Source organism: Microcaecilia unicolor, chromosome 12, assembly GCF_901765095.1.
Source record: "Microcaecilia unicolor chromosome 12, aMicUni1.1, whole genome shotgun sequence".
Classification (NCBI taxonomy): domain Eukaryota; kingdom Metazoa; phylum Chordata; class Amphibia; order Gymnophiona; family Siphonopidae; genus Microcaecilia; species Microcaecilia unicolor.
Window position 1 is genome coordinate 66,676,803 of NC_044042.1, and position 12,500 is coordinate 66,689,302.

At 45.8% G+C, this 12,500-nt stretch overlaps 1 protein-coding gene across 1 annotated transcript in view; it reads right to left on the reverse strand.

Annotated features, from left to right (window-relative positions):
* Positions 1 to 12,500, reverse strand: part of SRCIN1 (SRC kinase signaling inhibitor 1) — a 299,672-nt gene that overhangs the window by 123,824 nt on the left and 163,348 nt on the right. Inside the window, exon 5 of the mRNA XM_030221850.1 lies at positions 7,718 to 7,811. Coding sequence (XP_030077710.1) covers positions 7,718 to 7,811 — 94 coding nt within the window. The remainder of the gene's footprint in view (positions 1 to 7,717; positions 7,812 to 12,500) is intronic.

The following is a 12,500-nucleotide window of genomic DNA, read 5'->3' on the forward strand; positions in this document are numbered from 1 at the left end:
TGAAAGTAGTGAGTGAGAGCGCTGCCTGTCTCAACAGCTCATTGCTAGCAAACTCCAAAGCCTTCAGTCAACAGTTATACCAGAGATATAGTGTACAGTAGGAAAATGTAAGTGATGAATATTAGTACTCCTTCCCATCAATTCTGTTAATCGACCCTCCCAAACTTTCTTCCTTCACTTCCCCATTCTCGCACCTGTGTGTGCTGCAGCTCTGCGAGATTTACTAAAATTCAAATTAGCATATTTATTACTCTGCTACCAAGCCTCTCATCATTCATTTTCCTAAGCAACATTAAACTATGAATGAAATCTGAGTGACCATAAAGCAAAGATACTTACCTGTAGCAGGTATTCTTCCGAGGACAGCAGGCCTGATATTCTCACAAATGGGTAACACGGCACTGCGTTGCTCAGTCCGGAGCTTATAACACGTTTTACAGAGCTTTGTGGAGCGCAAGACACGCTCCACCACACATGCGTGAGTGCCTTCCCCCCACCGCAAAGGTGCGGCTACCACAGTTAAATGCTACAGCATAAAAATGAAAAAATAGGAGACAACTCTAGGAGAGGTGGGAGAGTTTGTGAGAATATAAAGCTTGCTATTCTTGGAGAATACCTGCTACAGATAAGTATCTTCGCTTTCTCTGACAACAAGCAGGCCTATTTATTCTCACAAGTGGGGGTATCCCTAGCATCCAGGCTCATCGAAAACAACAAACAGTGGTCAATTGGGCCTCACAACAGCAAGGACAGTACTCAGATTAACCTAAAATTATATACAAACAGTGAGAGTACAACCTGGAACAGAATAAAACGGGCCTAGGGAAGTGGAGTTGGATTCTAGACCCCAAATAGATCCTGTAGCACTGTCTGCCCGAACCAACTAGCACGTCGGGAATCCTGCTCCAGGCAGTAATGAGATGTGAATATGTAGACTGAAGACTATGTCACAGCCTTGAAAATTTCTTCAATGGAGGCTGACCACAAGTGAGCTACTGACGCAGCCATGGCTCTGACATTGTGAGCATTGACATGATCCTCCAGGGTCAGCCCAGACTGGGCATAAGTGAAAGAAATGCAATCTGCCAGCCAATTAGAGATTGTGCATTTCCCGATGGCGACTCCCATCCTGTTGGGATCAAAAGAAACAAAAAGTTGGGTAGACCATCTGTAGGGCTTTGTCCACGCTAATGCTTGCAGTCCAAGGTGTGGAAGGTGCTCTTGCCAGGATGAGCATGAGTCGGGGAAAGAATGCTGGCAAGACAATCGACTGGTTCAGATGGAACTCCGACATGACCTTAGGTAGGAACTTAGGATGTGTGCGGAGGACTACTCTGTTGTGATGAAACTTAGTATAAGCTGCATCCACTACTACAGCCTGAAACTCACTGAAGTAACAGCCATGAAGAAAATGACCTTCCAGGTCAAGTACTTCAGATGGCAGGAAGTCAATGGCTCGAAAGGATGTTTCTCAGCTGGGAGAGAATGACATTGAGGTCCCATGACACAGGCGGATATCTGACAGGGGTCTTTGACAAAAGCAAACCCCTAGAGGCTGTACAGAGATGGGCTTACCCTCTACACATTGATAAGCACTAATTGCACTGAGGTGAACCCTTATGGAGTTGGTCTTGAGAGAGGTGTAGAAGGTATTCAAGCAGGGTCTGTGTAGAGCAGGACACAGGATCTATAGCCTTCTCCTCACACCAGATGGCAAACCTCCTCCATTTGAAAGAATAACACCTCTTAGTGGAATCTTTCCTGGAAACCAGCAAGACCTGGGAGACATCCTTCGATAGACCCAAGGAAGCAAATTCTAGGCTCTCAACATTCAGGCTGTGAGAGCCAGAGACTGAAGGTTGGGATGCAGAAGAGACCAGGTTTGACTATGTCTGAATCCTTGCTAGTGCGACATGCGATGTCTGCTGCACATGTGACTTTAGCAGCGCAGCACTGGAAACAACCTACAGTTCCCCCTTTGGCCAAATAAACTTTGGTATATCTGTGAAATGGAAAAACTTTGGGCAATCAAATGCCATACTCTTGCTAAGTGGGAGGCTATCTGGGAGTCCTTTTTGAGGTATTGTTCCTACTGACTTGACTCGCTGTGTACTTATGATTTGTAAAGCAGTTTATGGAGGTGGGTGGTTTTGGGGGTAAGTTGATATACATAGTAATATAGTAGATGACGGCAGAAAAAGACCTGCACGGTCCATCCAGTCTGCCCAAGAAGATAAATTCGTATGTGCTACTTTTTTATTTGTACTGTCCTCTTCAGGGCACAGACCGTATAAGTCTGGCCAGCCCTATCCCCGCCTCCCAACCACCAACCCCGCCTCCCACCACCAGCTCTGGCACAGACCGTATAAGTCTGCCCAACACTATCCCTGCCTCTCACCACCGGCTCTGGCACAGACCATATAAGTCTGCCCAGCACTATCCCCGCCGCCCAACCACCAGCCCCGGCACAGACCGTATAAGTCTGCCCAGCACTAGCCCTGCCTCCCAACCACCAGCTCTGCCCCCCGTTCTAGGCTAAGCTCCTGAGGATCCCTTCCTTCTGCACAGGATTCCTTTATGTTTATCCCACGCATGTTTGAATTCCGGTACCGTTTTCATCTCCACATGATCCTCCAGGGTCAGCCCAGACTGGGCATAAGTGAAAGAAATGCCCTGTGGGAAGGCATTCCAAGCATCCACCACCCTCTTCATGAAAAAATACTCCCTGACATTCTTCTTGAGTCTGCCCCCCTTCAATCTCATTTCATGCCCTCTCGTTCTACCGCCTTCCCATCTCTGGAAAAGGTTTGTTTGCGGATTAATACCTTTCAAATATTTGAATGTCTGTCTCATATCACCCCTGTTCCTCCTTTCCTCCAGGATATACAAGGGGATGATGAAGGGGGTTGGGAGGGGGCGGGGGGCTGGGGAGGATTTACATATGAAAATGCCTAAAACTTTTGAAGTTAAGGTTGCTTCTTTGCATATTAGAAAGTACTATTATCTAATCTTGTTGCTTACTATAATGTAGGTTGTTGTGGCACTGTTTGCCAGCATCCTTGTTGCTTACTCTTTTTGTTCTGATGTGTTTTGAGCTATTGCTTCAAAATTATAATAAAGACTTCATAAAAATGTTTTTAAAAAGAAGAGCAAACAAAATGATAAAGGGGATGGAACTCCTCTCATATGAGGAAAGGCTAAAGAGGTTAGGGCTCCTTCAGCGTAGAAAAAAGATGGATGAGAGGAGATATGATTGAGATCTACAAAATCCTGAGTGGTGAAGAAAGAGTAGAAGTAAATAGACTTCCATGCAGTGCAGAGGGGTAGTTTGAGCAGTGGGCTGGGAATCAGGAGGCCCAGGTTCAAATCCCACTTCAGCCTTTGGGATTTTTTTTCTTTTAATTGTGAGCCCTTCAGACCAGAAAAATACCTACTGTACCTGAATACATACCACTTCAATAGCCTTCAGGCTTGCAGGTGTCTCATATTTTTAGGTACAGTAGATATTTTTCTGTCCCTGGTGGGCTCACCATTAAAAAAAAGTATAAAATAAACAGCTGAAGAGCAGCTTGAACCTGGACCCCTGGGTCTTAGTCCACTGCACTAACCATTAAGTGGCTACTCAGATCTGCTTGTTCCTCTGTTAAGAACGTCCAGAGTACCTGAAGCTGTCATACAGTCTGATACCCTTGCTGGTTTTATATTCAGGGAAGAAGACGGGAGATAGCAACCACTGGGGAATTATGGGGGTGATGTCTTAATCTCTCCATGGACAGCTACTCAATTAGAGCACCTTTCTATAACCTAGATATGCCAAGTATTAGTCTAAACAACATCCACCTTTTTAGACATGATATCCCTTCCCTTTTTGTAAGTGGAGTTGGATGTCCATATTTTGGCTCCTCTCTAGTCCCTCCAAAACATGCCCAGACCACACCCCCTTGCCATATGGATATACTGCAGTGTTAGACTCCATAGTCCAGGCTTTATATAATCCGGTTTTGGACATCCTACTACTACTACTACTATTTAGCATTTCTATAGCGCTACAAGGCATACGCAGCGCTGCACAAACATAGAAGAAAGACAGTCCCTGCTCAAAGAGCTTACAATCTAATAGACAAAAAATAAATAAAGTAAGCAAATCAAATCAATTAATGTGAACGGGAAGGAAGAGAGGAGGGTAGGTGGAGGCAAGTGGTTACAAGTCAAAAGCAATGTTAAAGAGGTGGGCTTTCAGTCTAGATTTAAAGGTGGCCAAGGATGGGGCAAGACGTAGGGGCTCAGGAAGTTTATTCCAGGCGTAGGGTGCAGCGAGACAGAAGGCGCGAAGTCTGGAGTTGGCAGTAGTGGAGAAGGGAACAGATAAGAAGGATTTATCCATGGAGCGGAGTGCACGGGAAGGGGTGTAGGGAAGGACGAGTGTGGAGAGATACTGGGGAGCAGCAGAGTGAGTACATTTATAGGTTAGTAGAAGAAGTTTGAACAGGATGCGAAAACGGATAGGGAGCCAGTGAAGGGTCTTGAGGAGAGGGGTAGTATGAGTAAAGCGACCCTGGCGGAAGATGAGACGGGCAGCAGAGGTTTGAACCGACTGGAGAGGGGAGAGGTGACTAAGTGGGAGGCCAGCAAAAAGCAGATTGCAGTAGTCTAAACGAGAGGTGACAAGGGTGTGGATGAGGGTTTTGGTAGAGTGCTCGGAAAGAAAGGGGCGGATTTTACGGATGTTGTAAAGAAAGAAACGACAGGTCTTGGCAATCTGCTGGATATGAGCAGAGAAGGAGAGAGAGGAGTCAAAGATGACCCCAAGGTTTCGAGCTGAGGAGACAGGGAGAATGAGAGAGCCATCAACAGAAATAGAAAACGGGGGGGAGCGGGGAGGTGGGTTTGGGGGGGGAAATGAGAAGCTCGGTTTTGGACATATTTAATTTCAGGTGGCGTTGAGACATCCAGACAGCAATGTCAGACAAGCATGCTGAAACTTTGGTTTGGATGCAAGGTGAGATATCAGGGGTAGAAAGGTAGATTTGGGAGTCATCAGCATAGAGATGGTAGGAAAAGCCATGGGATGAGATTAATGAACCAAGGGAAGAAGTGTAGATAGAAAAGAGGAGGGGACCAAGAACAGAACCCTGAGGTACGCCGACAGGCAGAGGGATAGAAGTAGAAGAGGATCCACCAGAGTGAACACTAAAGGTGCGGAGGGAGAGGTAGGAAGAGAACCAGGAAAGGACAGAGCCCTGGAATCCAAGTGAGGACAGGGTATCGAGAAGTATGCTGTGATCGACAGTGTCAAAAGCAGCGGAAAGATCAAGAAGAATGAGGATGGAATATTGACCTCTGGATTTAGCCAGTAATAGGTCATTGGAGACTTTAGTAAGCGCAGTTTCGGTTGAGTGGAGAGGGCGAAAACCAGATTGTAGTGGGTCAAGAATAGCATGTGAGGAGAGAAAATCAAGGCAGCGGCGGTGAACAGCACGCTCAAGTAATTTGGAGAGAAAAGGAAGGAGGGAGATGGGTCGGTAATTAGAGGGACAAGTAGGGTCGAGTGAAGGCTTCTTAAGGAGAGGTGTGACCACAGCATGTTTAAAGGCAGCAGGGACAGTCGCAGTGGAAAGTGAGAGGTTGAGAATATGACAGATAAAAGGAATAAGAGCAGGAGAGATGGCATTAAGAAGGTGGGTGGGAATGGGATCAGAGGAACAGGTGGTACATTTTGAGGAAGAAAGGAGAACTGTAGTTTCCTCAATAGTAACTTCAGGAAAGGAGGAAAGGGAATGAGGGGAAGGAGAGAGAGGGGAACGGACTAGTGGAGGGAGAGGTGGTGAGGTAGAGAAAGCAAGGTTTATCTTTTCAACCTTGTTGTGAAAGAATTCAGCAAGGGTCTGAGGAGATAATGAAGGGGGAGTTGGGGGAGGGGGCACCTTGAGGAGAGAGTTCAGTGTGGTGAAGAGAAGTCGAGGATTAGAGCCAAGAGAGTTGGTCAGTTGGATATAATAATCCTGTTTGGAAGGAGGTCAGCATGAACTTCAAGTGTAAGAAATCAGCAAGGGCCCGAGATTTCCGCCAGAGGCGTTCGGCGGAGCAGGTACAGGATCGTAGGTAGCGGATATTAGAAGTCAGCCAAGGTTGGGGTTTTGTACGCCTTACAGGGCGGGTCATCAAAGGTGCAAGAGTGTCTAAGGCAGAGGATAGAGTATTGTTGTAAGAAGAAACAGCCTCATTGACAGATGTGGATGGTGTCACAGTAGAGAGGAGGTTTGAAACATGGGAGGATAGAGATGAAGGGTCAATATCGTGAAGATTCCTAGATAAATTAGATAAGATAGGACGGGACTGGGAGGGAGGAGATTTAAGTGTGAAGTTATAAGATGGTGATCAGAGGAGGGAAGATCAGAGGCAAGGAAACTAGAGGGTGAACAGTTGGAGGAGAAGATGAGATCAAGACAGTGACCATTTTGATGAGTGGGGGAGGTGGGGCATAGTTGGAGATTAAAGGAGGACGTTACAGCGAGTAACTTGGAAATATAAGAGTTGGAAGGATCATTAGCAGGAATATTAAAGTCACCAAGGATGAGAGAGGGGGAGGAAGGATCATGGAAGAAGGCAAGCCAGGCATCAAAGTCACTGAGAAAGGATGAAAGGGACTTATCAGGGGGACGATAAATGACCGCTATTTGAAGAGGCAGAGGAGAGAAAAGGCGGATAGAGTGGACTTCAAAGGAGGAAAAACAGTGAGATTGAGGTGGAAGAAGGGGTTGAAATCTGGAGGAGGGAGAGAGAAGTAGTCCAACACCGCCCCCACGGCCAGCAGGGCGAGGAGTATCTGAAAATAGATAACCGCCATGGCACAGGGCTGCGACTGAAGCAGAGTCATCAGGGCAGAGCCAGGTTTCTGTTATAGCGAGCAGATGGAGGTGACGCGAGATAAAGAGGTCATGGATATAGGCGAGTTTGTTACAGATAGAGCGGGCATTCCATAGGGCGCAAGAGAAGGGCAGAGAAGAGGAGGGGAGTAGAGAAATAAAGATGAGATTAGAGAGGTCGCGGTGAGATCTGTAGAGTTGGGATAATAGTTGGTGAGGGGGGCCAGGATTGGGATTGATGTCACCGGCTGAGAGTAAGAGAAGGAGTAAAAGAGAGCGGAGGAGAGTAGGAGAGGTGTGGCCACGAAGGCGTCGAAGGCGAGAGGTATTTAGGTGGAATGGGGAAGGCAAAATGGACGGAAGAAAGAGGCGGAGATTAAAAGCCAAGAGGGAGGAAGAGAGTAGGAGAGAAGGTGAGGTGATGAAGTCGATGGATGGGCAGTGAGTTCCTGTAGCGGAGAGAGGTAGGGGGTGAGGGAAAAGATTAGGAAGGGACAGAGCTAGGAAGAGAATGTGAATAGGGGCATGCAATATGGATATCTAGATGCCAGTTTTCAAATGTCCAAAACAAGAATAGATGTTCTAAAATAACTACCATAATTTATAGCTTCTTTCCTTACTAGTCTTCCTCTCTGCACCATTTGCCTCCTTTTCGCTATATCCCATTTTCCACAGCTTCTGGTTTCTAGTGTTTATAGGCCCCTTCTTCTTTCTCTGTAATCCTCTACCCATAGCACAAATGAGCAATGGCAGTGTACATCATCCATCAGCACAACCTAGGAGCATAAGGCAGGGACAAACCTCTCCGAATTTCACCCCAACCTAAAATGAAAACAGCATTCTCTACTTACCCTCAGATCCCCATTGGAAATGTGTGAAGCTGGGAATGAGGCATAGAGGGGCTCCTTGCGGTAGATCTTAATAATGCTTCTGTCCTGGATATCCCTAGAAAACAACAGTGATAGGACTGACATATTTGCAGGATGTCTTCCATGAATATAAGATCCAAAATCATTACACAGATCTAAGGTAGAAAGATGAAGAGATTTCTCTGATGTAATACGGTTCTTGAAAGAATAATTTGTATTGGATTAAGTTCCTCTATGATTATGGACAAAAAGATTTCTGTACACCTCTTTACTTTATCTCCTCTCCCCAACCCCTCTCAAGTACAGACTTATGAACATAATTACTAATGTGCATTAATATGTTAACGAATGTGGAGGGGCATTTTTGAAGGTACATCCAAGTCAGAATTGGGAAAATCCTGCTCATAATGCACCCCCCCCCCCCCCAAAAAGGCCATCTCACAGCCATTTTTGAACAGGAAAAACATGCAAAATTAACAGCTATTTTCAAAAATGGAATGTCCTAAATATGAATGTCAAAAAAAGCAGGCACAAAAACGTCTGTCTGACCTCACTTGTACAAAAATGGCCACACAGATGTCCCTGCAGAGGGGCAACCTAGTGATCAGTGCAGTGAACTTTAAATAGGACCAAGGTACAAATCCCACCTTAATTCCATTATATGTTATTGTAAGCAGGGATGCACTGACAGGTATCTGAGCTCCTGGGCAATAAGGGTCATGGGCCCTCTCCCCGGGTCCCATATCTCCCCCCTCTTCCCTCTCCAGATCCAACATCTCTCTCCCCACCCCGATGCAACACCTCTCCCTCTTTCTCCCTCCCACTGGGTGCACCATCCCTGCCCCCTCCCCCATAATTGAGTCCAACATCTCTTTTCCTCCGAAGGCCAGCATCTCCCCCTCTCTCTTCTATCCCCAGGTTCAGCTCTCCATCCCCTGTCCACCGCCGCATTTACCTCAAAAGTTCCTTTCTCGATGCAGGATCCCAGCATAGGCTGCCTGCCACTGACTGGATCCTTCTCTCTGCCGTGGCCACCCTTGTAGAAGCAGAAGTTATATCAGAAAGGGATAGGCTGCAGCAGAGAGAGGGTTCCAGTCAGTGGTAGACAGTCTATGTCGGGACTCTGTTCAGAGAAAGGTAAACACGGGTGTGGGGGGGGGGGGGGGTCACAGACAGGGGAGATGCCAGAACTGGGGAGGGGTGAGAGAAAGGGGGCATGCCAAACCTGGGGACAGAGAAGAGAGAGATGTGGGTCATGTGGGGAGGAGGTACTGGGCCCTCAAACACTGCCTAGTTGCCTGGTCAGTCCACCCCTGATTATGAGCCCTCCAGGAACAGATAAAAATCATTCTTTATACAGCAGCAAGCAAGTGTTAAGCAGTAGCCTAGTGGTCAGTGCAGTGGACTTTAAACAATAAGACCCAGGTGTAACTCCCATTTTAACACTTATTTGTGTACAAATATGTCAGCCCTCCTAGAATATTTATGATACCTGCAAGCGTGATAGTTATCATAGGCGGTCGGTTGCCCAACTATTTGGAGAGGCTTAAAGGGGGCGGGGTTAGGGGTGGTGCCTAGGGTCTGACAACACAGAAAAAAAATAAGTAAAATTAGTCATACTTAATACCTTTTATTAAATTTAGATATTATATATGTATCATATGTCAAAGAATAAAGCGGTTGCTTAAAGCATACATTAACCAATGTATACTATTCAAAAATATTATCAATTATTAAACACTGCTATTTCCATCCATTTCAAGCACTTAAACTAAACCACATACACATCTATGGAACAATTCAACATCAGATCCTCCAAAATCTTCTAAAACCATGTCTGATGTTATGACAAACAAACTAAAATTAAATTAAAGTTTTGATGTCACCTCAGTAAGGCCAACACACAATCCCTCAACTGCAAACACTATTCACAAACTTGTGCAAAAACACACTCGGAACCTTACTATACCATAACAGCACTAACTCCGAGGATCATATCATCACAATTCCTCATGTACAGTCACAAAAAAACTTTTAAGGGTGGTAGTGTTCACAATGAGCTCCTTTTATTAATGACCAGATAGATATAAGAATTTTCAATTTTGGCACGGTATAAGTCATCACAAGAGCAAAATATAAGAAAACCAATGGACTGCATTAGGGGCTTATAGCCCATTTAGTTATGTTTAAACAAAAGAGATCTGCATGAAATAAAATATTTATTTTTATTTTGACTTATAAAATTCTCTCTCTTCCCCAATCCAACATTGCCCCATTGTCTTGCCCCCCACCACATGTCACTCCATCTATCTCTCCTCCCTTCATCATCCCCTCCTCTGTCTTTCTTCCCTCACCAGAACTTTCCAAGTTCTGTTCATTTCCTATTTCACAAAAAAAGTCTTAAGAATTGCTAAAAGAAACATCTATATATTTTCATAACCGGGTGACCAGGCAGTACCATATGTTAATGCATTGCTAAATCTCCTCCTAGGACTCTCGTTTACAACCAACCTCTCTTGTTCAGCAAAGCAATGAGTCCCAAATACTCCTCTCGCTCCCCTCCCCCAACACATACCTGCTTGCTTGATCTGCTACCTCCCTCCCTGGCTCGGTGACTGACTAAAAAGAGCTGCGTGCTGCAACACTCAGGCTCATAGTCACAGCCCCAGGCTCTGCCACCGGAACGGACAGTGCAGGAAGTGTGTCACAGGGAGGTTCCGACAGAGCTGGAACCGCTGGGGAAGTAGCTGCCTTAGGAAGATAGCAAGCAGACAGCTGGTAAGAAAAGAAGTGAGCAGGGGGTGAGCGTCGGTGGAAGATACAATTTTGTTCCTGGCTGCCCCGGGGACGAATTCGAGAAGGAGGCAGGTGGGGAAGGTCACGGTTGGGCTCCCCAAGCCTCTTATACGGGGCGCCTATGATAGTTATTGTAGTAGTCTATCTTTAGGCACAGTATGTTTTTATCTGTTCCTGGACAGAAGACTGCCCCCTGTGGCTGGGTGCTGGAACCTTTGTCTCTGTCCGAGTCAGACTCACTTACAAGTCAGTGGAAAAGCATTTTTGAACTGCTATTTATTAGATGTCACTGTCACACCCCTCCTGAAATCCTGGGGCTCTGTATCTAGCCTGTCACAGTTGTACAATCTCTCAGATAAAAGCAAGGACCGATAAGTAACCCCCAGGTGCCTGAGTAGAAAGGTTGATAAGGTGTGGACACGACAGGTTGATACCTCTGGGCAATGCGATAGATAGATAGATAGATAGATAGATAGATAGGGCTCCAATCACTATATGTGGGGCCTAATCCAACCTGGTTCTTCAGGATGTGCACAGGTGCCTGGCTGCCCATACCATGGACATCATCCTGGTCTAGAGTTCCGTAGACTATCTGCTGTATGGGAGTGAGGTTGGCAATGTCAGCCCCCTGGAGATTATCTTCTGCCTTGGCATTTACATCACAGTACAGTTTCCTCCACTTCCTTTTGAAGTCCTCCACATCTGTTATTATGGAAGGCCGCATTTACCTTATGGCATATGGCCACCCACTCCTTTTGCTTAGAGTAGACCCCTATGCACTGCCCTTTAGGGGTAAACAGGTTGGCACAGTGAGAGAACACCTCCTTCACCAGCAGTTTGACCTCTGCTGGACTAAAGTTGTCCTTCGTGGTCAGCATGTCTTTGCTAGCCATGTCAAGGTTGGGATGTGGAGGTTCAAAAATCCTGACATAAATGTTCATATAGGCCAGGTTGGACATTCCAGGTGTGGGAGGTTAGATGTTTGTCACCTTGATGTCTGTAACTGGAAAATGGGTCATACCTTTGGGCGTTCTACAGAGATGGATGTTTATGTTGGCCATTTTCAAACCGGAATGTTAGCAGAACATTTCAAAGGGGGGGAAGTAGCTTGTATTGATAAAAGAACATTCCACACCTGTGAAATCACCTCATTGCATCTTCTCCTTGTTCCACAGGCACCAGAACTCATGAAGCCACATAACAACAGGAGTCATCATTTGCAAGTGTCTCTAGTTAAGGGCACACCCCTGAAACCAGCATTACACTCTAGTATGAAGCTGGACTGGGATATCAGTTGTCCTCCTGCGTGACCTTGTTGTTATGCATGAGAGAGCCAAGGCACTGTGGAGGATGGAGTCAAGGGGAATCAGTGGACTGTGAGGCAGAAAGATTTTACCTATTTCTTATTTTACTCCTGTATATATGTAGATATGGGAAATAGCTGTTTTAGCTTGTAAAAAAGCCCTCATGCCATAATTGATGTAGGGACGCAGGGTAGATGTCAGGGCAGTAGTGTATTCCTGCAGGTCCCTGTGTAGCCCCATCAACTTCAGCCATATGTTCTGCAGACCCCAACGCATGAGCCTAGGAAACAGATAGGCAAATGGTCCGTTAGTCCCAATAAAATGGAAGTCAAAGAAGCAGACAGGATGAAGGTAGATAAAAAAAAACCTTTATTGTAGAAAGCCAGATAAAAAGGCTCCCAAAACAGGAAAGTCCAGTTCCTGATTAAGACACTTTGGAGGCATTATGTTACATTTAAAAATCAGCCTTTGTTCCAGCCTTAACAACAGGGAATCAAGTTCACCACCTCTCAAAGTCATCTCAGGTTTTGCTAACACCAAAAACTTATAGTCGTCAAAACAGTGTCCTTTTTCAATAGAATGTGAGACCAAAGCTTTGTCAGTAATCCTTCTGTTGATCACGCTCCTATATTCTATACGTTTCTTGTTGAATACTCTTTTTGTCT